The sequence below is a fragment of the Spermophilus citellus genome (genome assembly GCF_964194105.1).
Source record: "Spermophilus citellus genome assembly, chromosome: 1".
NCBI lineage: Eukaryota > Metazoa > Chordata > Mammalia > Rodentia > Sciuridae > Spermophilus > Spermophilus citellus.
In genome coordinates this window covers 182,183,393-182,209,748 of record NC_138182.1, presented here as the reverse complement: position 1 = coordinate 182,209,748, position 26,356 = coordinate 182,183,393, and the positions used below count along the sequence as shown (strand labels likewise).

Genomic DNA, 26,356 nt, shown 5'->3' with positions numbered 1-26,356 from the left:
CTGCCCGTCATACTGATGTAGGCCTGTGTACTCAATAATCATGCTTCTTGAACTTGAAAGTGCACACCTGGGGATCTTATTAAAGCACAGACCCTGATTTGGTAGGTCTAAGGTGGAGCCTGAGATTCTACTTTTCTAAGGGTCATATGCGAGACAGATGCAGCTGGCCCATAGAGCACAGTTTGGACACAGTTTGGAGAGAACAGAAAATCACCACAACTGTAAGAAAAGTTACACCTCTAGTCATGGGTCATTGTGACCCTCCAGCCCCATACCATTTTTCTCCCTGTGTATGTCCGTGGGAACCCAGCATTTTCTGGGATACATCCAATGTTCATCAAATCAGAGGACTTTTTGTAAGGTTTGGCTTGGCTCTGAAACCAACTGGGATTTTCTCCCTGGAGAAGACAGATGAGCCATTGCCCACTGCAGTGATTCTGCCACAGTGCCCTAATATCTTCCTTTACCTTTTAGAATGCTCTGCTGCTGAGGCCACTTTAGTAGGTAATTCCCTCATCTCTTTGATCTTTTCCAAATACATAGGGTAAGCATCTAGAATTTTAATATTTTGAGCACATATTTGGTCTTACTCAAGAGTAGTTTTCCATTAAAAAAAAAAACAAACTTCACATCTATCTCAGTACTTTCAGTTTGACAGATGTCCAAATTACTTATCAATTGATTGATATCTAATAAAGAAATCTCTCCCTGGATATAAGGAAGTGAATTTCTTCATTTGACATTTTAGAGTAATAGTATTTGCTTTAGATTTGGTTTCAGGCAGTTTGTGCTATTTGAAAAGTTAACCATTCTCTTTGGAGCTCTAACACTTTTAATTATCAGAGATAAACCCATTCCTTAATATCAAGCTCTAAAGACTGTCTGAACTATACAGTGGTCCTCCTCCACCTGCCTGTCATGTCATACCTAAATTCAGGTAGGTGGAGAATTTCCAGATTTCTTCCATGGTCTTGAAGGTGAGGATGAACTGGGCCTTCTGGGACTGGATACTCACCAACCTTGCTGAAAGTTCCTGAATAAAGAGAGTAATGAATTAGCCTGGTGTGACAGAGGTGCTCTGTTGACAAGCTAACTTGTGGAACCAAGACTGGATGAAGTTCCTGACTGTGGTGTGGAAGTTTACAACACACACCACACACACACACCTAACAGGAACAGCTAAATATTAATCAAAAGAAGTCTGGTTGAAATGGAATATGATTCATCCGAGTGGAATATCATGACATTGTGTAGTCTTAGAAAAGAATGAAGAAGTTCTTTGTGTACTGATATAGGCTCTAAATATAAATGGAACAACAGCTGCAACAAAGAGACCCAGGTATAGAACCATGTGCAGAGAATACCACCTTTTGTGTAAGGGGGAAAAAAGTTTATGTGGGAGAAGAGGGTGAATCATAGAAGGAAGCTTGGAAGCAAATTTGATTGCATACCTATGTCAAATGATTATTTTTATAAAGCTGACAAACAGAAAAACCAAAGCACCCAAAAGTAAAAATTATTCATAATCTCTTCTCCTAAATATCATAAATGTTAACACTTTCTTGTACTAATGAATCATTTTTCCTACACATGAGTTGCCATATAATTATTTTATATAAAGAGAATCATAGTACTTAAATTATTTTTGCAATATTTTTCTTTTGCTAAATGATATGTTGTAAAACATCCTTCATATTATTAAGTAGTCTGCATAATGTTTAATGGTTACCTATGTCATTGTTGTATTAATGCAATTAATTCTTATCATTTCCTTATAGGGTTTTTTGTTTGTCTGTTTTGGTATTTTTTTTTCTACTGGGAATTGAACTCAGGGGCACTTGATCACTGAGTCACATCCCCAGCTCCTATTTTGTATTTTATTTAGAGACAGGGTCTCACTGAGTTGCTTAGCACCTTGCTTTTGCTAAGGCTAGCTTTGAACTCCCGATCCTCCTGCATCACCCTCCTGAGTTCCTAGGATTACAGGCGTGTGCCACTGTACCTGGTTCCTTACGTTTTCACCTTTGGATCATAGTTCATTTTTTCACTATCAGAAATGATCCTGGGATGACTATCCTTATAGCTAAATATTTGTGCACATCCTTGATTTTTCTGAAACAAATAATTTCAGAATGCAATTGGAATGCAAGGATACGCACAGTTTCTATTCCAAAATGCAGGCGCTCAGCTGCCCTCTAGAAAGACTGTTTCAGTTTACATCATGCTCACAAGCAGAGCAAGAGGAGGCCTATGAAACTGGAGAATATTATGTGAAGCAAAATAAGCCAATCCCAAAGAACCAAAGGCAGAATGTTTTCTCTGATATGCGGATGTTAATTCACAAGGTGGGGGGATAGAGGTATTTTGGACTAGACAGAGGGGAGTGAAGGGAGGGGAGGGGGAATGGGGGTAGGAATTATAGTAGAATAAATCAGACATTATGACCCTGTGTGTATATATAATTACATGATCTGTATAACTCTACATCATGAACAACCAGAAGAACGAAAAGTTATACTCTATGTATGATGTGTCAAAATTCATTCTATTGCCTATAACTAATTAAAACAAATAAAAAGAATATTTTTTAAAAGGAGGTCCATGAGCCTCTTGTTTTTTAATATCAAAAAAAAGGCCTAAATCACTGTTCATACTTTTTTTTTGGTATGAAGAATTTTCCATAAATTGTTCTCTGTTGTTTTCCCAAACCTCTATAGTTGACTATAACTAGTAATGGTCTCAAAACATCTCTTTTCCAAGCCAAGTCCTGCCATCAAAACCAACTCCTTGACCCCCATCCTTAGGGAACCTGACTGGAAAAAGGAAGAAATAGAAGGATTCAAAAGAAGAGCCCCTAGCTCAGCAAAGTTAGGCTCTGTGTTTCATCCATGCCAATTCCCAGGAGGCCCCAGATCCTTGGAGGATATTGAGTCTATATTCGGGGAAGGGGTTAAAAGTAAAAAAAATGATTTGCAGAAAATTTACTAATACCAGCTACTTCAGCAATAGCTTTATGAGTAATACCTCATTTAATTCCCACAATAACCCTACAAAGAGGGTGCAGTTGCATTTAAACCATTCTAAGATATGCTTTTATAATATTTAACCATTTTATATTTTATTTTATTATTCTCTTAAAGGCACAGAAAAGAATAATGCATGTGATAATCCATGATATATTGGATCTAATTAAAAATGGCATTATCCTATATTTTAAGTACAAGGAGCCTGGGGTTCAGAGAGGTAAAATCATCTGCCCAAGGTCACCTGCAGTGGGTAGGCTGCAGAGCTCTGATTGGATCTCAGATCCAGTTGGCTCAAGGCTCAGCTTTGGCCCCCAACCTTTTCCAGCTCAAGTCTTGGCCCAGCAGGCCAGCTCTCTAAAGGAAACCCTGCTCCTGCCCAATCAATGGGACTCAAGTTAAAAGGAAATTGAACGGATCAATCAGCAGCCAGTGTCTCCAAGTTCCTGAATTCCAGGATTTAAAATAATAAAATAAAATTTGAACTACTTTTTGTGGTATATAAAGTATATACTTTAAAGTATATACTCTTTTTATGTATATACTTCCACATAATCACAGTATCCAGCTCTCTACGGGTACTATCTCATGTTCTCCTCCCGAAAGACCAGAAACTATCTTGCTGCAGGTCAGAGCACTTTTATCCTTTCATTTTTTACCAAATTAATGCAGACTCTAAAAATAAACAGGTGAGACCCTGTCTCAAAGTTAAAAATTATAAGGGTTTAGGGATATAGCTCAGTGGTAAAGCACCCCTGGCTTTGGTCCCAGTACCAAAAATAAATGAATGAATGAAATATATTAGTTTATTGTGTAAAGCAATGTTGTCCTTCCCTCACCACTAGTTGCAACAAATTTTATCCATTTCAAAGTTTAGTTCTCCTAATTAGTATCCATCAAACTGCAGCTAATTTAGTCATACCTTTCCCCCTTGGTTTAGCATCTGAAGATATTTTCTACCCATTATAAAAAATGAAGTTGTTTATTTACTTTGTGGCATTTTCCTCCTCCCTCTTAATACTTATAGTTATTGGGTTTTGATTGACAATTTTGTTACTTTAAATATATGTACTCAGTAGTTACCAGGGCCTGGGGAGAAGGTGACAGTGGAGAGTTAGGGTTTAATGGTATAAGAGTTTCAGTTTGGGATAACACATTTCTGGAGATGAACAGGTTGTGAGTGTATCAAATGTTATAAGTGAATTAAAATGAGAGCAATGGAATATTTCATATCACAGTAACAAAAATAAAATTCAAATTTACCACATTAGAAAAATGTATATATACTTATGAGGTAGGTGTTATGATTTCCATTCCACAGAATAACTTACTGAGGCTCATACAACAAATAGTAGCAAATTTTAAACCTAATTTTCTCGAACTCAGCAACTTCTAGTTGCCTCATTCAGAATTTCTACTCATTCCCATTAAGCAGAAAAATTGTACATATTCACTCAGAGAATGTGGACCTGATCGTTCATTCACTTTGCCAGATGTTTTCTTGAGGGCCTACTTTGTTCCAGGCTCTATTCTGGGTGCTAAGGATCCCGCAGGACAGAAGCCAGGCGCTCAGAATTTACCTGTTGCATGCTCACCTTGAACAAGGCACGCACATCCTGGTCCTCGTTCTCCAGTGCCCAGAGCCGCCTCCGGGCAGATTCCTGCAAAGGTCCATTTACACACTTCCTGGAGCGGCTCCTCACGCAGAAGGAGAGTGTCAGATCTGAAGAACAGAGGGAGACGGATCAGGCTGGACATGCAATAAAAGAAGAAATAATCAGAAAACCCAAATCCTAAATGGGTGTCCTCCTTAATTACAGATTAGAGTGGTCTTAAAGATCCTCCAAACACTGTTTTACACCAGCAGGGTTCTGGAGTGTCCAGCTGATGCACTCACGTTGGTCATTTCTCTTTTGGTGATGACATGAGCCAGCTAGGACATATATTGCTTCCTGTGGGTGATTTGTGAAAGTTTTGAATGAATTCTATTCTATCCATATTTAATGAAATGTATTTATATGTCAGTTATAGTAAATGACATGTACTTTACATATGATACATACATATATGTATTTCTTTGACCAGTTATTTGTTTTGGTGGTGTTGGGGCTAGAACCTCATGGGCTCTATCACTGAGCAACACACAGCCCTTACCTGTTTCTTTCTGATGCTGCATTTATTGATGTCAGGAAAACATACTAAGGTCTATCCTCAATTTCTTTCAGAATGCACATTCATTTAACAAATACCTATTGAGACCCTCCTAGGAGCCAGAAACTGTCTTAGGTGCTCAGGATATAGCAGAAAAGAAAGTAAACATGTTCCCTGTTCTCAGGGAATATGAATTCTACTTGGGAGGTAATTGATTCCACAAACACATTCATATCAGGTGGAGAAAAGTTACGTGAAAGAAATTTAATAGAGTCAAGAAACAGTGATACAACAGTTGGAGGAGAGGTATGCCTTTGGATAGTGTTGTCAGCAAAGGCCTCACTGAGGGGGATCATGTCACACACTAATTGTCCTTTCAAATGTGCCTCATTTAGACAATAAGTAGCAATCTTATTAACAATTATGCAACACAATAAACAGAATACATTGGACTGGATTATGGTGGAAGTCTCTCTTTTAGTCCCAACTTGCCAGAGCCTTTCCAAATTTCTGGTTCATTAGAGATGGCCCTTATCATGCTGGCCTGGGTCCACAGGACAGATTGAACTCCCCTCACCTTTGAAAGTCCTGATTTTAACCCCAAAACCCTGACGCTGCTGTGGCTACAGATCAGTTCTCATGAAACACACTCAACCTGGCTTTGATATGACCTGCACGTAGATGAGAGCACACTTGTCTATACTCCATCCAGTCTTTTCCATTCTTACCCAACCCTTCCATCTCTGGTTACCTGCCAAGGCTCCACTCAGAAGCCTCAGTTCATGCTGATCTCAAGCAAAAGGTAAAGCACAAAGATGAAACCCAGGGAGGAGTAACACAGACTTGGGCTCAAGATTTGACTCTGCCATCTTAAACTTTTCCCCTTAGAAAAATAGCTTTGATGGAACCTTTCCTACAGGGATTTTTTTTAAGGTTTATTAAATGAGATATGCATATAAACCTTCCTACTCAGTGCCTGGTATTTATTAAAGGTTCAATTAAACACATTAAGCATTAGCTGTTGCTCCCTGCTCCCCTCCCCAGTATTCCACCAATTACTGCTCATGGCTGCCTTCATTCAACAATAACTCATTCTGTGATTCCTTCCTACCAAACTCCATCTCTCCTGTTTTCCAAAACCTGATTCAAACTCCTTAGAATCTTTCCGGGACTAGTCCCCACTGACTGTTGGCCCCTTTAGTGTGAATCTCCTTGCCATGCCTGTGAAGCCACATATATAAAATGTAAAAGACCTGGATTCAAATAAGCAAATTGCTTTTGCCCTCTCAAGCACTGGGAACTGATACTCACAGCAGAATACTTGTGTGGGTGGGAACCCATAATACCCTGTGCATCACCAGAGGGGGGAGTAAACCAAGTTCACTCCAGTATTAGTGTAAGTGTATTGTGCCATATTGTCCTTCTGGAAGCCAGTGCTGTAATCATGATAATGTGGCTGATTGGCTCTGTCTGCGATTGCTTCGCATAAAGGAAAGGTTGACAGCTAGTGCCGGGTCTTCCCTCCATATACCATGACCTTCCTGGAAACAGCATCATGATGAAAAACACTGAAAGCCAGACAAGTTCAGCCTGCAGTTTGTTTGGTTTACCTAAAGATACCCTCCATTCACTGATTTAATGCACTAATAAGGCAAAATGCTGACTCTACTGCATTCACAAAACAACAGATGGTAATTCAGGTCCTCCCCTGCCCCCCCAGGATGGCCCAAGCTGACAGATGATAAGCAGATTGACACACTAGCAAAAAACAAAAGGCAAGATTTGTCTCATTATCAACCAAGCAGTTTGACAGATTTTGAAACAGAATAGAAAAAATATGGTATGATAATCATATAATATCTATTCCCATGGCTCATAATGTAACTTTCCCACAAATTTGTATTTTGTATCCCAGGGAAAAGAATATTTTCAGAGGGTAATTAGAAACTATATTAAAGCCTATCTTTAGTGGTACACGGGGGTCACAAACGAGGACAAGGGTTCAAATCCCCTTTCTCATCACATATTAACTCTATGGCAATGAAGTTATTTTCCTCTCTAAGAGTCTGTTTTCCACCTGTTAAGTAGAGATTTGGGGGCCTCCACTTACTGGTGAGCACGTGACGATGAGAGAAACATATAAAGGATTGCCTGACTTGAGATTTGCCTTCGAAAATGGTCCCTGCCACTATAAAACAGTAATCATGTCTTCTAAAGGATTGTCCTCAGCATTTCTGACACAGGGTTCAGCACGGGTGTAGCTTTCTCTCATGGCAACCTTGGCTTTGTGGACTTCACTGAAGTCTCTTAAAGAGGGCCTCTGCAAGGCACATGTGGAAAATAAAATCTTCCCCACGCTGATTTCCAAATATTTTTCTGCTTCTCAAAGATTCATACAGATGGCCTTTTGCTCAGCCAGTCTCATCCTACATATTCAATCCTTCACTCATTTATTCATTTATTTAACAAATATTTATCCAGAAACTTCTACATCTAAGGTCCTGTGTTAGGTTTAATAGAATATAAATGTGCCCTCCATATGTTCACCTAATGATTGGTGTATTTATCACACATTTTCTGAGCCCCAAGTATGTGCAAACAACTCTTTGAGATATCATGTTGACTGCATAATTATTTTTAAAAATTCACCTGGCTCCCCCAAGTAACTGAAAATCTGATTGATCATATTTTTCTCTAACCCAGAAAATATGTATGGAGTTCCTAACCTGTGCCAGATTGTGAAGAGCTTTGAGTACCAGCCTGGGAAAGGTTAAGTTCGAGCAATGGAGAATAATGAAGGTGTGAATATCAGAAGGTCTTGTTTACAAAGATGCATTTGGCGACAGCACCTGGAAAGGGTGGGGGGGGGGCAGTCTGCAGAAGGTAACTGAAATGTTCTATGTTGAAGGTATTTTTAAAAATAACACTTTATCTTTGGGATTTAGATACCTGGTGTCACGTTCTGTGGCAGGAAACAGTTTTCCTTATGTTCAGATGAGGATAAACCCTCACTTGATATGACTGGATCCTTGGAAGGACTTTCTTTACCTGGAGAACATAAAATGAAAAATTGTTGGTAGAAGGTAAGCAAGTTATAAGCAAGTTGTAAGCATGGACTGAAAGTTTTGGTCAAGTACCAATTTCCCACCCCCCAACACTGGTGGCATGGGAGAATTCTCATTGCTATCATCATTGCCACCAAGCCAGTAGTTATCAAAGAACTGTCATGCATGCTATCTCAATCCTGCAGCAGCTGGGTGTCCCCCATGTTGTTAGTGAAGCAGATTCACATCCATGGATCAAACAAAATTCTAGGGTTTAATACACCAAAGGTGCTCAATAGAGTTTACACCGATTATTATGGATCTGACTATAGCAAGGTCAATGGGTAGGTAATGGGAAGGTTTGAGGAGAGTGAGCAAGAATGGCACCATTAGACAGATCACCTGGGCATGGTCATAGTGTCCCTGAAATGTGTCATTGTCACCAGACAATACTTTCCTCTGATCACTAAATAGGGTCCTATCTTGGACTTCTCTCCTCCAGCTCTGAGAAAAGTTTCTATCTTTGAAGCCGTAGAGGCAGAATGAGAAGGAGAAGAAAGAAAACCAGGCTAGGGCGGGTGAAAGGTGCTATTCTGATAGCAGGAAGTCAAAAAGGGAAGAGTACAGTTGTAAAGTAGGAGGAAGAAGATATTAAAGAACAGAAGGGAGTTTCACTAGAGAATGCGAAATACCTCCTTCATGGTATCACAAAATTACAACAAGGGAACTCAAGTCTTTAAGGCATTAAATTTGGACACTGGACTCTTCAGTCCTTTTGACCAGGAACCTGCTAGAGGACTATACCGAAGGGTCAGAATACTGTGAGCATAACCTGGTCCTGGAAGTAAGGGTTAGAAATATTGACTCAACAACTGTGTGTGCATCAGTCATTTTATCCTCCAAGGTTCCTGTAAAATTTGGGGTCAGAGACAAGCAGGCCCAGAAGGTCTTGCACTCTGGACCTGTGCTGCTAATGACCCAACCCAAGAGTATAAGAGGGATGGAGCAGTCACACTCACTGCCAGTTAATGCTGCCAAGAGACTTCATCTCCGTTCTGTACCTGTGAAGGGGGATTTTGATAACCAAGCAGAGGTCCTTCCCTTCCTCAGAGTGGGAGGAGTTTGCAGTTTGGGGTGATGTACAGAGAGAATAAAATGTATTGCAGCTTGAATAGGCAGAAGGAGGAGCCCATCAGCTTGCAGCTCTTCATCCAGTAGATCTTATTAGCTGTCAATGCTGACAGCTAAGCAGCTTAGCTGGAAGCTGGCAGTAATGAGCTACAGTTGAACAGGATCACTTTGTAGTTCTGCCCCCCAGGAACCAGAAGCTACTGAAGCAAGAAAACGCTGGCTTGGGAATCAGGCAATACGAGAATGAGCACAAATCAGATCTTCTCCTACACTAGTTAAATGACCAAGGGAAAGACATTTCACCTGTCTACTTTTTGAGATTTTCAATTTCCCCATTTATAACTGAAGACCTGCTAAATTAGTGCTTCCAAACGGTGATTGCCTGTCTGAATCACCTAGGTTGCTTTCTAAAGATACCAAAGCCTAGGCCTCATATTCAGAGACTCTGATTATTGTGGTCTGTAGTTTGGCTATAGTTGCTTTTTGTTTGTTTGTTCTTTCCCCAAAATGGTTTTAATTTGAACCAGGGTGGGAAACCACAAGACAGAATTGGTGCTTCACCTGGGATACTGATGAATGCAGATTCCGCTTCAGGAATTGAAAGCAGAGGTTCTGCATTGCTAAGTGTTCCCAGATGAGGCTTCTGCCACTGATCCCAGGATGACACCTGAAGTGGCTCACTATGTGCCTACCCTAGGGCAAAGTCTGACCACAGTCTAGAGCAAACCCACAAATGTCTTTTTTGTTTGTTTTTTGTTTTTTGTTTTTTTTTTAATTAACATTTGGCCAAAAAATTCAGAGTCTTAAATTACTGACTTTGCTTTTGCTGCTTTCTATGTCAATTTTTAAGATTTAGTTATTGGTTCTTTTCAGTTATACATGACAATAGAATCCATTTTGACAGAATTATAAAAGCATGGAATATATCTTGTTCTAATTCAGCCTCCAGTACCTCTCCTTCCCCTTCCCTCCCACATCCCCTATTCCCTTCCCTCTACTGATCTTTCTGCCATTTATTCATGTTTTTTTTCTAAATTAATTTCTTGTGCATGTACATAATGGTGAGATTCACTGTAGTATGTCCATATATGTGCGCAGGAAAGTTATGTCAGATTCATTCCACTGTCTTTCCTTTTCCCATCCCCCCCCACTTCCCTTCATTCCCTTTTGTCTCCCCTGCCTTCCCCACATTAATTTTTTTAGTTTGGATTGCTTAACGTTTATAAATCAGAATATTGTACACAATCCAGATGCTTGGGTTTGCATCGAAACATCGATCTGTAGCCTAGGGCCCTCTTCCTCCTGTGGCAATCAGCAAGCACCAAATTATTGATGTTTCTCCACAGGACATTTGTTCTCCAGCCACCAGGACCTCACTATCCAATTACTCATTGACTCCCCAGCAGGCATGATATTGCTTTCTTGTAGAATTCCAGGGGAGGAGACAATGGCCTGATGCCAAGGGCCTGCAAAGTGAGTTCAACTACAAAAGGGGAAATCCATGGTAGTAACACTGGTGTAGGCAGAGGGAGCACAACTTCTAAAAGATGTGTGAGGTTTGGAGCATAAAATTGAAGTTTTGCAAAACTGCATTATATGCATCAGAATGATTTAGGTACTTGTTTTTCAAAAGATGCCTGTATAAAATAAACACAGAGAAAATACATTTGGCTAACTGTAGGACTTGAAGATGGCAGTCCTCCTAAGCAGTATGGTAAATGTGTTACCCTCAAAAGAAATAATAGATAAACTGTAATACACTAAACTTAAGAAATTCTATTAATCAAAACATGCTATTAAGAGAGTGATAAGCAAGTAGCAGAGTAAAAGAAAATATTAACAATATGTTTTGTCATTAAAGAATTCAAATCTAGAGTATAAAAAGAATGCTAAAAATCTTTAAGAAATGGTAGGCAACCTGCTAGAAAAAATGGACAAGAGACATAAATGGGCATTTCATCAAAGATGATAGCCAAGCAGTGGATAAATATATGCAAATGTGCTCAATTCCATTAGGAAAGTATAAATCAAAATTACAATGGAAAACCACTATGCAGACCAGCTAGAATAAAAAGGCTGGATAAAGGCAAGCATTGGTAAGAATACAGAGCCATCGGGACTCCTTTGTACTACAACTGTGAGGATGAACTCTGAAATTTTTCTCTTTAGCAAACTGAATTGGAGTTTGAAATTGGAGTTGAAAATTTGAATATAGTAAGACTCAGCAATTTTACTCCTACCTGTATACCCAAAAGAATACATACATATGTTCACCAAAAGCATCTACTAAAATATTCAGAACAGCACTATTCACAAGGGCCAAACCCTGGCAACAACTCAAATATCCATGTACACTAGAATGAATAAGTAAATGATACTACATATAATTAAATCTAGTACTTAAATGAGATTGAATTAATTGCAACCATACAAAACAATATAGATGAGTTTATATACCTCATTAAAATTCACGTGCTGTACACATGATTTCATACACAATTCTATATACATGACAAAGGTTAGTAAAAAGCTGAATTTAAAGATATCCTTGGCGCTCTCCTCCACCTACTCTACCTGGAAATATCTAGGAAAGGAGTCTGGACCTGTGGAATTTTATTAGCACCTTGACTATTTCAAAAATTCCCTAAAGTGTGAGAATCTTCAAGGCAACTGGGACCCATGGGTCTTGGGATCAGTGAAGCAGAAGGACAACTCCTTGACAAACAATAAGGTCACCGAACGACTAGAGTGAGTTCTAAAGCAGAATGAGTAATTTTTGCACAGGGATTTACAGTTTACAGAGCTCTTTACACGTGGAGTTGTATTTCAATGTGAAGGAATTTTAGAACTTGCGCTGGGCTTTGAAAAAGAACCAGAGACAATTCAAAACAATGAAAAAACTACCACACAGAATGAAGTACCTTAGAAAAAATATGTAAGTTTTTTAACAATTGAAAGAAAATAAACCAAAAGGCTTATGGAGGTTATTACTGAATCATTTGTATTATTTATTTATTTTTATTATCTTCATTCAACTTTTGTCTGCTTACCAAATACTCTGTAGTGGACATGCATTTGTTTTCTAACACTGAAGGCAAGAAGAGAAATGTCCAGGAACAAGGGGCAATCCGACAGCCCTGGACTCAAACCATGGATCACCTGGCTTCATCATTAGCCAGGTGATCCATGTGAACCCTTCATAAAGCTCCTGTGGCTCTGACTACATCCCTACCTCCAAAAGTATGCACGTGTATCAAGCCTAAGCCAATCAGGTTATACTGTCCTTGTGACCAAAGTTAAGCCATGAGAATTAGTCCTAGAACCTGCAACACTCTTAGACATGAAATTTCTTTTCATGGCACCTGACTATGACCACCTGAAATGGTGGGACCCCTGCTATGGGGATAAAGCCTGATGAGGTTGAGGCTATCCAGACTCAAACAGAGCTTAGGAAAGAGTTTCCTGATTAACATCACTTGAATATCTTGATCAAACCATACTTGAAGGAAAGCAATATCACTGTACTTATTCATTTATGAATCAACAAATTATTTTTCATGTAAGTTGGTTTCATTTATATTAACATTGATCAGAAAAAAGTTGTTAATACTCAATTATAAACAAAACCAGTGGGAAAGGCAGTGGAATGAGATGGACATCATTACTCTAAGTACATGTATGAAGACACGAATGGTGTGACTCTACATTGTGTACAACCAGAGATACGAAAAATTGTGCTATATATGTATAATATGAATTGAGATGCATTCTGCTGTCATATATAACAAATTAGATTTTTTTAAATTTGATCAAAAAAAAAAACCAGTGGGATCTGTTTTATAACTGCCTAACCTGGTTTCCTAAGTGACTATATTATTTTGTATTCCTATCAGCAATGTACAAGATTTCCAGTTGCTCCATACCTCATCAAAACTTGATATTGTCAGTCTTTCTAATTTTAATCATCCCAGTAAGTATGCAATTTTATTTTGTTTTTTCAATTTGTGTTTCCCTAATAACTAATTATAGTAAGTATTTTTAAGTGGACTTATTTGTCATCACTTTATTTTCCACATAAAAGTGTATGTAGAAACATTTTGCATTTTTATAGGTTGTCTTCTCACTTTTGAGATTTAAGAGGTTTTTTTAAACATATGTTCTGGACATAAGTATCAGATACATGTTTTGTAAATATTATTCCCCAATTTATTGCTTGGCTTTTATTTTCTTGGAAGATCTATATATGAGGAGAGAAAGAAAGATCACCAGTAAAGAGATCAGCAGGGCAGGCCTGAGCAGACTTCATAGGCACATGAGATGGTAGCGACTGAGCCTGTAAATATGGGGGAGGTAACTGGTAACCAAGGGTCTTGGGTAAGTATGGCAGGTCAGGATGGGGTCACTTTATGGCAGGAGACTTGTTTAGAACAGATACAGTATGCAACTGGGGGCTATGAAACATCCTTGAGCATAAGAGTGGCATAATAAAAGTAAGCACTCCACTTGGGGTGGGTTAGGAAGAACAGGAAGAGGCAAGCATCAGGAGCAGAGAGGCCCACTAAAACGCTGCTAGGGAAACCCAGGGGTGTGTGAGCTGCCACCTTGGCAGTGAAAAGTGAGGGGATAGAGTAAATGATACTGTTTTTGTTGTTTGTTTTGTTTGTTTGTTATTTGTTTTTCTTTCTTTCTTTCTTTCTTTCTTTCTTTCTTTTTTAACCTGGGATTGAACCCAAGGGGGCTTGACCACTTATCCACAGTTCCCCAGCCCTTTTTGTGTGTTATTTTGAGATAGGGTCTAGCCTGGAACTTAAAATCCTCCTGCCTTAGCCTCCAGCCACTGGGATTATGGGCATATAACACAACACCTGGCACTGTTTTAAATTTAAGAGAAAGAGAGAGAGAGAGAGAGAGAGAGAGAGAGAGAGAGAGAGAGAGAGAGAAGGCACCATGACCTCTGGAATGTGAGAGGTAAAGGTAAAGAGAAGGCGATACACACAGAAAATGAAAGTGGGAAGAAAATGAAATAAATCCTGTAGTTTCACTCTTAATTTGACTGTCCAGAAACTGAGGCCCCAGAGAGGAGTGGTGCTTTGACCAAGGTCATTCAGCAAGTTATCAAAAGAGTCAGAGGTCATCCAAATCACTTGGTACAGACGCTGCTATTTTCACACATTATACAACCTCAGAACTCTGAAGCCTAAGATCTCGGATCAGGCAGACCCCTCAAGGACAGGAACATGTTGAAAATGAGAATTCACTCCACTTTCTCCTCTTGTCTCTTCTCTGCTCCTACCCCCCACCACGCCACCCAACTTAAAAAGAAAATGAAACACAGCCGACATTTCCCGGCATGCTTTGTTCCTCCACCCACATGTTTTCTTCTTCTTTGACCCAACAGGCCTACCATCAGCACTTTTTATGATGTAAACCTACATTCTCTTTGCTAGAACAAATATCAAATTAGAACTACAGCTACATCTAGCCATATGGATACATCTCAGATGATTATGTTGGTGGGGGAAGAAAGCAAGTTGCATAATGATATCATTTTGTTTTAGTTTAAAAGTCTGCAAAGTAATTCTTTGCAATGCTCTCGGGGACATGAATATGAAGTAAGAGCACAAAAACCACAGGACTCATGAAAGTGATTAACTTTGGTGAGAGAGATTGGAAAGAGTTCTGCAGGGGACCCTAATGGTATCTGTAATGTTTTATTTCTTCAGAAAGTAAGGGAAAGAAATAAAGAAATTCTGAGGCCACCATGGCAAAAAGTAGAAATCTGTTGGGGGGGGGGCTTATTATTCTAACATTCTGAACTATTACAGTGTTCAAAATGCTTCACAATTCTTGTAGAATTCGAAGGCGACGTGCCGTTTACCAGTGTCAGCATTTGTGATTTCATTATTGTTATACTGATGATTTGTGTTTACCAGAAAGGTTGACAGGAAAGTTACAAACACTAGTGATCAATGCAGGCACATATATCTCTCCCACATCTTCTACTTAAGAATTTCAGCCAAATTTCTTCAAAAGGGTGTTGAAGATAAGGGAGAAGGGGTACTGAAGATAAGGGAGAAAGGCTGGATGCTTCCAGACCAACGAACTCTGACATGACTGTGATCTGACGTGAGCAATTTTAGTTTACTAAGCAACAGTAAGAAACTCAAAGGGTGGAGGAAGTGGAGGTGATGGCTGGTGATTGACCCATGACCCACCCTCTCACCATGTGCAACTGGGAGATTTCTGTGAGCAAACAAACACCACAGGAACAGATGCCTCGGGAAGAGCTCACACAAGAGAATGCAGCATGCCCAGGACCGTCATAGCCAACATCCAACAGCACCACACCACAGCCCTGCCAGCCAGAGGTCCAGTGCTCCCCTCCTGCCTCCCTCATCTCTGAGGACACAATTTGGTCCTCACTGCTCACTCCCACTTAAATGAACACAATGGCAAAAGCAGCCAAGGAACGATGAGTATGGACTCCTGCTCCAGTGGAGTCAGGAATTAGGAAGAAGGGATGTGGGAGTGGTCCATGTTGGCTAACAGTAAGACAGCCTGCCATTACTGGGATTACCCAAAACTGACCCCATGTCACGTCTGCAAGATGAATTGCCTAATTGAATCCCTCCAGCAGTTCCATGTGATAGATACTATCACTAGATCCAGTATACAGCCAGGAAAACATGAGGTAGGTTCAAAGGAGGTAAGAGACTTGCCCAAGGTCATACCACTACAAAGTCACTCCAAGATGTGTCTCAGACTTTGCTTCCTTTCTCTAGCATATATAAGGGAAGCTAGAATGGGGATTTTATATCAGCTGGCCTCAGACCTACAACACCCATTACCTTCTCCCCCTAGAGAAGAACCTGTCACATGTGGAGAAGAGTATAGAACCTCAGGGAATGAAAGACTTCGAGAGAAATAACTAGTAAGCTGACTTGGTGAAATAAGAGAATCCAGAGGCCAACCAGTTGTCAATGGCAAAAAACAGGTGACGGAACAAAACAAGTGGAGAGTGTCGTGGACTTTCAAGGCCACCCTCTCCCATGTTGCTTCTTTGTTTTGCACTGCAGAGCTCTGTTCTATGTGAGACTTTTGTCCTGCAGAAGCAGAGTGGCTGTGCCTGAAGCTGAGCTCAGGCAGCAGAAGCAGAACTCCTCAGGCAGTTCACAATCCCCCAGTTTTACAGATGACCAAATGAAGCCCTGAGAGAGAATGCAATATGCCAGGGTCATAGAAATGTAACTGACAGCCGAGCACCATGGTGCACACCTGTAATCCCAGCAGCTCTGGAGGCTGAGGCAGGAGGATCATGATTTCAAAGCCAGCCTCAGCAATAGCGAAGCGCTAAGCAAGCAGTTCAGTGAGACCCTGTCTCTAAATAAAATACAAAATAGGGCTAGGGAGGTGGCTCAGTGGCCGAGTGCCCCTGTGTTCAATCTGTGGTACCAATAAAGAAAAAAAAAAAGATGAAGAAAAATAAAAATTTTTAAAAAAAGAAATGTAAATAACAAGGTCTAATATTTATTATATTTAATTAACCATGGGCTGGGCTGTTCCCAATATTTCACATGTAAACTTTACACCACTAGGAAAGCATAATCATTTCACAAAATCTACAGATGTGCAAACTATAGCACAGAGAAGTTAATTTCTTAAGGCAAGTAAAAAAACAAAGATCAAACCCAGTGACTTTGCCCTCAAAGACGAGGTGATCAACCGCAATGACACCCACCTAACTAGTGGTAGAATAAGTCAGATCTAGAACACGAGCCCTGGCTTCTAGACCAGCAGTCCTTCTTGGACTGGTCAAGTCCATACTCATATTCTGGGAGGAGTGCTGGGGTGACCATGAGAAGGACGTGCTCTGCCTGCCCCCATGGGTGCAAGCACAATAGGATTTCAGGGAAGTTGGTAAATCCTAGAAATCTGGAGAAGCAAAATATGTCATAGCCTTTTGTGCCAAATGTGTTGTTTGGGTCTCCTGAACCTCCCGGGTTTTAGCACTGACTGCATCCAAGGAAACACTCAGTACCAGGCTAAACCAGGATGGCTGGTCACCCTGTGTCAAGTCTCAGTTGACTAGACAGCTTCTAAGAGCAACAACTCTTTGATCTCAGCTGGATGTGCCTAATACCACTGTAACAGGTAGGAGGCAGGAAAATGCCTGTTTTTCAGCAGCACAATCTTGAGGAAAACAAGGTTGAATGACAGAGGCCAAATTTATGACCACCCATAGTGTGCAGAGGAACTCACTGCCGGAACCTTCTTCCTGTCCTAGGGAATCTTGGGAGGAAAGGAAGGAAGGGCTTAGTCACACCCTAGGAGTGGCAGCCAAGAGCAGCCCCCGCTCCCCCTCGGCAGAGTGAGCTCAAAGCCTCGTTCTTCAGGAAAGTAGATGCTTCTCAGGCTTCACTCCGTTTTTTACAAAGGCAGAAAGACAAATACGACCGAGGGAGGTAAGAGAGGCACCAGAGAGCACAACCATCTCCCCACCTTTAGAAGAGCAACTTCCCCAACCCAGCAGCTCCCTGGGTTTTCACTGTACCAACCAGTTTGGCCAAGTCACAAGTCAGAGCCCCCCAGGAAACTCACCTGAGCTCCAGGGCAGACTCCGCTCCCTGGGGATGCAGAAACAGCCACCCATGTGTGCACCATCCTCCCGGGCCAGGGCCCCAGGGAACACCAGCCAGAGAGCTTTGGGAGCCTCCCAACGGTGTCCCTCCTACCGCCTCCTCCCTGGCACACTAGGGACCTAGGCTGCTCAATGCACAATGAAGCTTTTGATATCCCGTCTGTAGCAGGAGGCCAAGGAGGGTGGGAGGGGCCACCCAGCCAGCAGGCCTGATAGTCCTTGCACTGTCCGGCTCTGCCCAGAGAGCAGCCCTCCTCCTGCCTGTCCACAGATTGTTCCATGCCTATCAGGCCGTGGCACATTCCTCACATTCTGGGATTGAGATGCACAGTTTGGATCTTGTGGGGGCAGTCAGGGCGGAGGAGGAGGGCAGAGAGTATTCCAGGAATCAAGGCCACTGGTCCTGCTCCCTCCCTGACTGACTTGGCCCAAGCAGACTCTTCTGCCACCCCTTGGAAATTGATCCCCACCCAGCCCCTCTCTGCAAAGCCTCCCTTGGCTATCTGATAATGCTGGAGCTGTGGGGGCAGTACCTCACAGTGTCAGTGTGCCAGCTCCTCCTTGGTAAGCACCCGTGAATGTGCAAACACCCAGCTGTCTCCCAAATCACCTGATGCAGCACGTTACAGGTGAGGAGATGGAGGACCACACGCATTGAAGACTATGGGTATGTATGAACACTCACCCCACCAAACTAATCTCTTTCCAGATTTGGCAGGGAAGCTGGGAAATGCAACTGATGCAGGGTGGCTGAATTTCGGAAAGTCTCCCATGAGATCTTTCGAAGGAAAAGACACAACTGAGTGCCTACAGTTACACGGAGGCACGATGACCTAACAGCCAAGCCCAAGGATCACTGTTCACTCAATAGGCCTTTCATGCCTAAAGCAAAAGTCCATGGTGAGCGGTCCAAGGATGAGGAGGCGTGCATGGGGAGGAGGCAGGGTCCTGACAGCTTGGCTTGGAGGCTTTTTGAGACTTGTGTCAGCTCAAGGCGTTTTAAAGAGGACAGGGGCCTGGTCAGGCTTATATTCTGGGAGGAGTGCTGGGGTGACCATGTGAAGGACAGGCTTGCTATCTATCTCACTGGAGTGACCACAGCACACACCTGCTCAGCCCGGACCCTGGTCTCCAGTGTGCCTCTGAAGTTCCGCTATATAAGTCACAGGTATGGAATGCTTCCCGTGAGTCAGGCACTCAGTATGCATTACTTTATTTAAACACCATAGCAGCGCCATAATTTAAGCAATATCATTTCCTCTTGGTAAGTTGGCAATGGGTGAAGAGGGGCACATTAACCTGTCCGACCTCCCTTGCCACCCACCGCCTATTGTAAATGTCAGAGTCAGGACCTGAGCCAGCACTGGTTAATTCCATCACCAGCAACTTTCTGATATGTGGGCTCCTCCCTCAGCTAAGGATACACAGTGAGGAAGGACTCAGTGATCTGATACTGAGACCTCTGAAGCCAGCTGACTACTAACAGCAGGACCAGGAGAGGAGGGCTGGAGTGGGGCAGGGGACTCGGGAGTACATGGTCACTTGATCACGCTCCCACTGTGGTGGACATTTTCTCTGTGCACATCTATCTAAAGTATCCATTTCCTACAATGTGTCCTGTGCCCTTCCCTCACCAAAGCACAGGATAAATTAGCATGTTTTCTTGGGCCCAAGATAAAAGGCCAAGTGTTAGTTTGCAAAGGCATTCACTCAAAACTTTGGGAGCTACATGAGAATCAGTTAGTGAAAAGAAGAAGCCACGATCTAACTTGCGTATCTAAACATATACTCATACTTATAATTTTACCCTTAATTTATCTGCACACCACTATTATATTGGAGCACCAACAATCAGAAACTATAAATGATCAAGACCAATTATTGGAAGGATCTCTGGACAACTCCCATAGATGACACCATAAAGCAATTGGTTGAGATATGGATTTTGACAAGTCTGAAGTGAATAGTCCATTCAAAGCCACTGCTTCCCTTGAGATGCAAGAAATTAGTGCTGTTCTGCTCCTGAGTACCTCAGATAAGCTTATTAGAATGAAGCAATTTATAGGCAGAGAGAGAGAGACACACACGGGAGCAAAGGCCCTGAGGCAGGAACTTATTGGGCATGACTAAGGAAGAACAAGTGAGGAAGGATAAAGAGATGAGGTCAGAGAAGGCAGCAGCGGGCCACACTGTGATACCTCTGATGTTGGGTGGCAGCAGTGAGCCACAGTTCCCAGTCAGCTCTGGGGCAACAAGTCAACACCAAGACTCTACGGTGCTCTGTGTGGTGGAGTTGGATGTTCAGTAAATTCAAAATGTATTTTTTACTTACAATATTTTCTTTTTTCTTTCTGTCCTACCTAAGTGTTTTGTTCTTATAGTTCTTGTTGTTTTGTTTTGTTTCCAGTGCTGAAGAGCAGACCCAGGGCTCAAACATTCTAGGGCAAACACTACCACGGAGCCACACCTCCAGCCCAGCTTAGGCCATCATCACCTTACAATGAGTTTATTAAGAAGCAACTCCATCAAAAGACATCTAGATTGGTGTTTCATCCAATGACTGGGCACCCTGACCCAGGCAAGTGGACACAGAACACTGACCATTACCAAGGACACAATGAGGTATTGACTATAGGAGAGAAACACAATGAAGGGTGTTTCTCAGTTTCTTCACCTGAACAACTGGAATAATGAATCTGATATTTATTGCCAGGTTGAACCCTGGGAGAGAAGCTTTGTAGGTTGGAACCAAGAGTTTGCTTTTCCACTGTGACATATGATAGTCCTTTAAATACAGCCAAGCAGAGATACATGTAGAAGATGGGGGTTCAGAAGATCTTACCAGCCAAAGGCAGGTCTCTTGTTTGTTTGTTTTTTCTAATTAGTCATACATGATAGTAGAATGCATTTTGACATATCTAACATAAATGGAATATAACTTCTCATTCTTCTGTTTATACATAAAGTAGAATTATACTGGTTATGTAATTGTATATGCACATAGGGTAATAATGTCAAATTCATTCCACTGTCCTTTCCACCCCCAAATCCCCTCCCTTCCCTTCACTCACCTCTGTCTAATCCAAAGTACCTTTTTTCTTCCCTAGCCACCACCCCCCATGGTGAATTAGCATCCACATATCAGAGAATCAGCCTGTGGTAGTTCGGGATTGGCTTATTTTGCTTAGCATGATATTCTCCAGCTCCATTCATTTATTGGCAATTGCCATAATTTCATTCTTCTTTAAGGCTGGGTAATACTCCATTGTGATACCATATTTTCTCTATCCATTCATCTGTTGAAGGGCATCTAGGATGGTTCCATAGTTTGGCTATTGTGAGTTGAGCTGCTATAAACATTGATGTGGCTGCATCACTGTAGTGTGCTGATTTTAAGTCCAAAGGCAAGTCTTTGGGAGCTGTCGGTGTGTACAGTGGTATTTGAAGCCACAGGACTAAATGAGGGAGGGCCAGGAGGTGAGAATATGGAGGACCAGGCCATGCAAGGACTAATGGAGGAGGAGAAACCAGCAAAAGAAACAGGAGTGGCCAGTGAGGGAGTATGAACCAAGATCATGCTGGGACGGAGGTGAAGTGAAGAAAGTGTCTACAGAGCCCCAGGTGACCAGCTGCTGAGGATGCCGTGAGCAAGGGGCAGATGGAGAGCTTGCCTCTGGGCCCTTCCGGGCAGCAGCACAGATCAAAGCTTGAGGGAGGAAGGTTCAAGAGCCTATGTTAAAAGGAAAAGGGGAAGCCCCACCCACACTCCACTTCCCCACCGTCACCTTGTTTCTTCCATGTTTTCTGGGTGCTTGGAGGCAGCAGCTCAGACGTCTACAAGAGCTGGCAGCTAATGGAAATCAGTGAAGCTGGCTGGGTGACAAGGGGCAGCTGACCCCAGCCCCCGGGTCGGGGCAGCACAGGGAGAGGTGTAGCTGGGGTGAGAAGGACACAGCCTGGTCTGAGGGGAAGCCCCTGCTAGGCTCCAGGATGAGGAAATGGTGTAATGTAGACTCACATGACCAGACATTCTGATTTGTTGCAGAGGCCAGAAATCCAGATCTGTAGGTGGAGTTTCCCAGCCTTTAAATGTTCACAAACTATCAAAAAAATTTCAGAGCTCTGCACAGCCAGTACTGGAAGGCAGATCACATCCAGCCTGAGAGCCGGTTTTAGCCTTTCAGATATAAAAGTGATATTTTCCATTAGAAGATTTATAAATAATTGGGGTAATAATAACCTGAGTACTGCAATTATAGAGAAGAACTGAAAAGATCCTCTTATAGGTTGAACTAGGTCCTCCCCCGTATACATAAGTTCTGACCCCCAGGACCTCAGAGTGTGACTTGACTTGGAAATGAGGTTGTTGTAGATGTCATTATTTAAATTCAGATGAGGATACTGGAGTAGGGTAGGCCTCCCATCCAATAGTTCTAGTATTCTTTTTAAAAAAAAAAAAAAGGAAAGGAAAAGAGAAACCATCATGTGTGGAGACAGAGCTGTGTAAGGAGCACACTCTGTGACAACAGAGGCTGGAGTGATGGCAGCTGCCAGCCAAAGAACACCAAGGGTGGCCAGAAACCACCAGAAGCTAAGGAGGGGCAGGGAGAGATCCCCACTCCAGGTTTCAGAGGGATCGTGGCCCTTTCACTCCTGGACTTTGGACTTCTGTCCTCCAGAACTGATAAAGTGCATTTCTGCTATTTTTCAACCACACAGTTCACCATACTTTGTTAGGGCAACCCTAGGAAACCGACACACACCCCATAAGACGCAGGAACAGGCTGTTTATTCAATCACATTATTCAGTGAACAAATGTTTATTGAGCACCTGCTACATAGGCATTCATCTGAGTTGTGAAGGTGCAGCAGTGAACAAGACAGACCGATATTTCTCCCCCTTGGAGGAGAGTTTCTACTGAGGGGAACGTGGAGAAAGATACTAAGCAGTAAGTCCTGCAGTGCGTCAGATGGTGGAAAGCATCATGGAAGAAAAGATAGAACTGCCAGAATAATAGGACTGCAAAATTCAAAAGGGCAGAGAGAGAATTCATCACTGAGAAAGTGACAGCTGAACAAAGACTGCAAGGACATGAGGGAGGTTACCCATTGGGCATCCAGGAGAAGAGGGCACAGGAGAAGGGAAGAGCCAACACAAAGACCCTGTCTTAGTCAACTTTCTCACTGCTGTGACCAAAGGACCCGACCAGCACAATTATAAAGAAAAAAGTTTATTTGAGGGCTCATGGTTTCAGAGGTCTTAGTCCATAGAAGGCTGGCTCCATTTCTCAGGGGTCAAGGTGAGGCTGAACCTCATGGCAGGAAAGGGTGACGAGGGAAGCAGCTCACATCATGGTGATCAGGAAGCAGAGAGAGACTCCACTCTCCAGGTACAAATATCTACCCAAAGCCACTCTTTAGTTCCCACCTCCCCCAGCCACACCCTCCCACTTCAGTTACCTCTCAGTTACTCCCTATTAGGGAATTAAATTGCCAATTGGGTTAAGGCTCTTACAACCCAATCATTTCTCCTCTGAACCTTCTTGCATTTTCTCACACATGAGCTTTTGGGGGACACCTCACATCCAAACCACAACGGACCTTGTGGCAGGAGTGTGCCCAGGGTGTCAGCAAGAGCAGAGCAGAATATGACTTGATTGGCAGGAAAATGGGCAGGAAAGAGAGGGCACCTAAAGGAGTAATTAAAGAGAGCAAAGAAGGAGTTGTTTACAAATGCACTTGGGAGGGTTAAGTAAACCAGCAAGTTTGAGGAGCCTGAAGGCCAGAGTTACAAGAAGCCATGATGGCCTATTCCCAGGCCAAAAGACTCAGGAACCTAGCAAGAGCTGGCCACAGCCAAAGAGTAAGGCACCAGAGCTGAGTGACTGAGGGAGGAACCTCGACAGGGCCTAGTCAACACCATGGACAAAGGGACCAGAGATGTTCTCGCTCCCATCTTCCCATTGACTGAATACCTCTGGAAGCCAAAGGGCAGGAGGAGGCCTGTGATGAGGAGGCCTGTAGAGAGGCCAGCCTCCTGGGAGCCCTGGCAGGGCAGAGGAGGGTGGAAGGTGGATTTCGAAGGATAACTGACAATGATCCAGCACACATAGAGGAGGAGAGAGGAAGCCAGAGGCAACAGGGCTCCATATGTGGAGCTCGCTAGACATCTCAAAGACACTGGCTTTCACTCTAAGTGAAATGGCAGCCACTGGGGAGTTTTGAGCAGCAGAGGAATAGGATAGGACTTGTGGCTTGGAAGAGCCTCTGGCTGCTGTGTTGAGAATAGACTGTGGGAGGAGGACTGGAGAGAAGCAGGGAGATGGGTAGGAGGCAGTGAGGGAAGAGTGTGGCTTGGGCCAGAGCAGCAGCGGTGGAGGTGGTGAGAAGCCGTGAGAGCCTGGTTTATTTTGGAGGTAGAGGAAGGACTGTCTGATGCATGAGCTGGGGGCTGAGAGGAGGCCTGAGCATTTGGAGGGAGGCAATGGAAGTGATGGGCGGTGTGATCTGTGATATAACAAGGAATATATATTTGGTCTCCGCCCCTGATTCCTGACACGGAACTTAAAACTCTAATTTCCTGAGTGATGAGAGCGTTGGACACAGAGCTTCTAAACCCTCGGAATTCCCTGGGTGATGAGAGCCTCTCATTCTAGAGGCCATTCTTGGTGGGCTCCTGGGGAGCCTCAGGTTGGGGACCAGTTGCCCAAAGAAACAACCATGTGAGGAGAGGGCTGGAACTTTCAACCCTACCCTCTGACCTCTGGGGAGGGGAGAGGGACTGAAGGTGGAGTTGGTTACCCATGGTCAGTGATTTCATTGATTATGCTTGGGTAACGAGGCCACTATAAACTCAAAAAGACTGGGTTCAAAGAGCTTCCTGGTTGCTGAACACATGGGCGCCCCGAGAGGGCCTGGAGACACAGATCCCCTTTCCACATCCCCTGCCCTAGACATCTCTTCCTCAGGCCATTCGTCTGTATCCTTTGTGACATCCTTTATAACAAATGGGTAAATACAAGCAAAATGTTTCCCTGAGTTCTGCGAGCCACTCTAGAAAATTATCCAACCCAGTGAGGGACTGCTGGGAACTTCTGATTTATATTTTGCTGTCAGAAGTCCAGGTCACCACCTGACACATGGGACAGACATCTGAAGACATCTGAAAGATGATGGAAGACTGAGCCCTTAAACTATGAAATCTGACACCATCCCCAGATAGACAGTGTCCAAACTAAATTAAATTATAGGACACTTGGCTGGGGTCTAGAGAATTGCTAGAAAAACCCATACACATTTTGGTGATCAGAAGGAAAATATTCTGGCCCTTGCTTTAATTGCCCTTTGCATGAGTATAGAAAACAGCTTGGTTTTTCCTGTCTCTTATAATGGATTTTTATCTACCTTCTAGCAAGAGGGCAGGGGCTTTGCAGTGTGACAGGCTTGGCTGAGTGAGGGGGCAGGGGTTTTTATCAGGTTTGGAAAGTCCACCTGAAGATGTCGAGTAGGTTGTGGACAAGGTCTCCACTGGAAATATAAGCTTGGGAATCATTGGTATACAGAGGTGTGTTGGTGACTGAGGGACAGATTGGCACTTGTCCAAGGAAAAAACAAGGAAACTTCATGGAGAAGATGGCATGTGGTTGTGGGGAGGGCCTTAAAGGATAGAGGGATGTAGGAAGAAAAGCCCATACTGAGGTAGAGTCATCACCCACAATGCTGGGATTGGCGCTGGGGGCTGGTATGGGAAACAACCCTTCAGTTCAAATGAGCTGTGGACTGATTTTGGAGGGAACCAGTAGCAGAAAGGTGACCATAACATAGGACTCTTAAATTCCGGCTCCTTCCTGCATCTGTCTGATTCACCAAACATTAGTGGTGGTTTTGAAAGCTGTGTTTGTTGTGCACATTAATAATTCTGATAAAGGCTTACTGAGTTTGGATGCTGTGTTCAATGAGAAACCCACTTTGAACCTTAACCCATCTTACTTAAAGATGAGGAGACTAGGGTCAGTGATTTGCAGCTCATTCACCAATTTAGAGCACAGGCAGGAAGGGACCTGGGCAGCATGACCACGGGCCTCTGTCCTCACCTCTCTGCTTTACTGCTCTGCAGGAGGATCCACCAGGCATCTGTGGGGTGCAGCCGGCAGCTGGCAGTAATGAGACTCCTGGGCCACAGACCAGGGGCCAGCGAGGCTTCCTTCTGAGGAACGTGGCACACGCCCACACCAGGGGTCAGCTGAGGAACAGGCAGCAGCAGCTCCAGGAGGGGAGGTGGGGCTGCTGACCAGGCAGAGGTCACCCAGCTGCTGGCTCTGACCTCACCAGGAAGAGCCAACTGCTCTTTTACAACATATCAGTTCCCC

General features: G+C 43.0%; 1 protein-coding gene across 6 annotated transcripts in view; it reads right to left on the bottom strand.

The window, feature by feature from the left end:
* Positions 1-18,147, bottom strand: part of SH3TC2 (SH3 domain and tetratricopeptide repeats 2) — a gene marked incomplete at its 3' end in the record, with an annotated part of 95,809 nt that extends 77,662 nt beyond the window's left edge. For 3 of the 6 annotated variants that reach the window (XM_081286922.1, XM_081286926.1, XM_081286921.1), the window contains exons 1-4: positions 17,948-18,147; positions 8,124-8,222; positions 4,619-4,746; positions 928-1,033 (exon numbers count right to left, since the gene is read on the bottom strand). In XM_081286922.1, the coding sequence (XP_081143048.1) occupies positions 928-1,033; positions 4,619-4,746; positions 8,124-8,222; positions 17,948-17,999 (385 nt within the window). In that variant the 5' untranslated portion in view covers positions 18,000-18,147. The remainder of the gene's footprint in view (positions 1-927; positions 1,034-4,618; positions 4,747-8,123; positions 8,223-17,947) is intronic. The other 3 variants (XM_081286923.1, XM_081286924.1, XM_081286920.1) reach the window with 2 other exon arrangements.
* Positions 18,148-26,356: the final 8,209 nt, after the last annotated feature.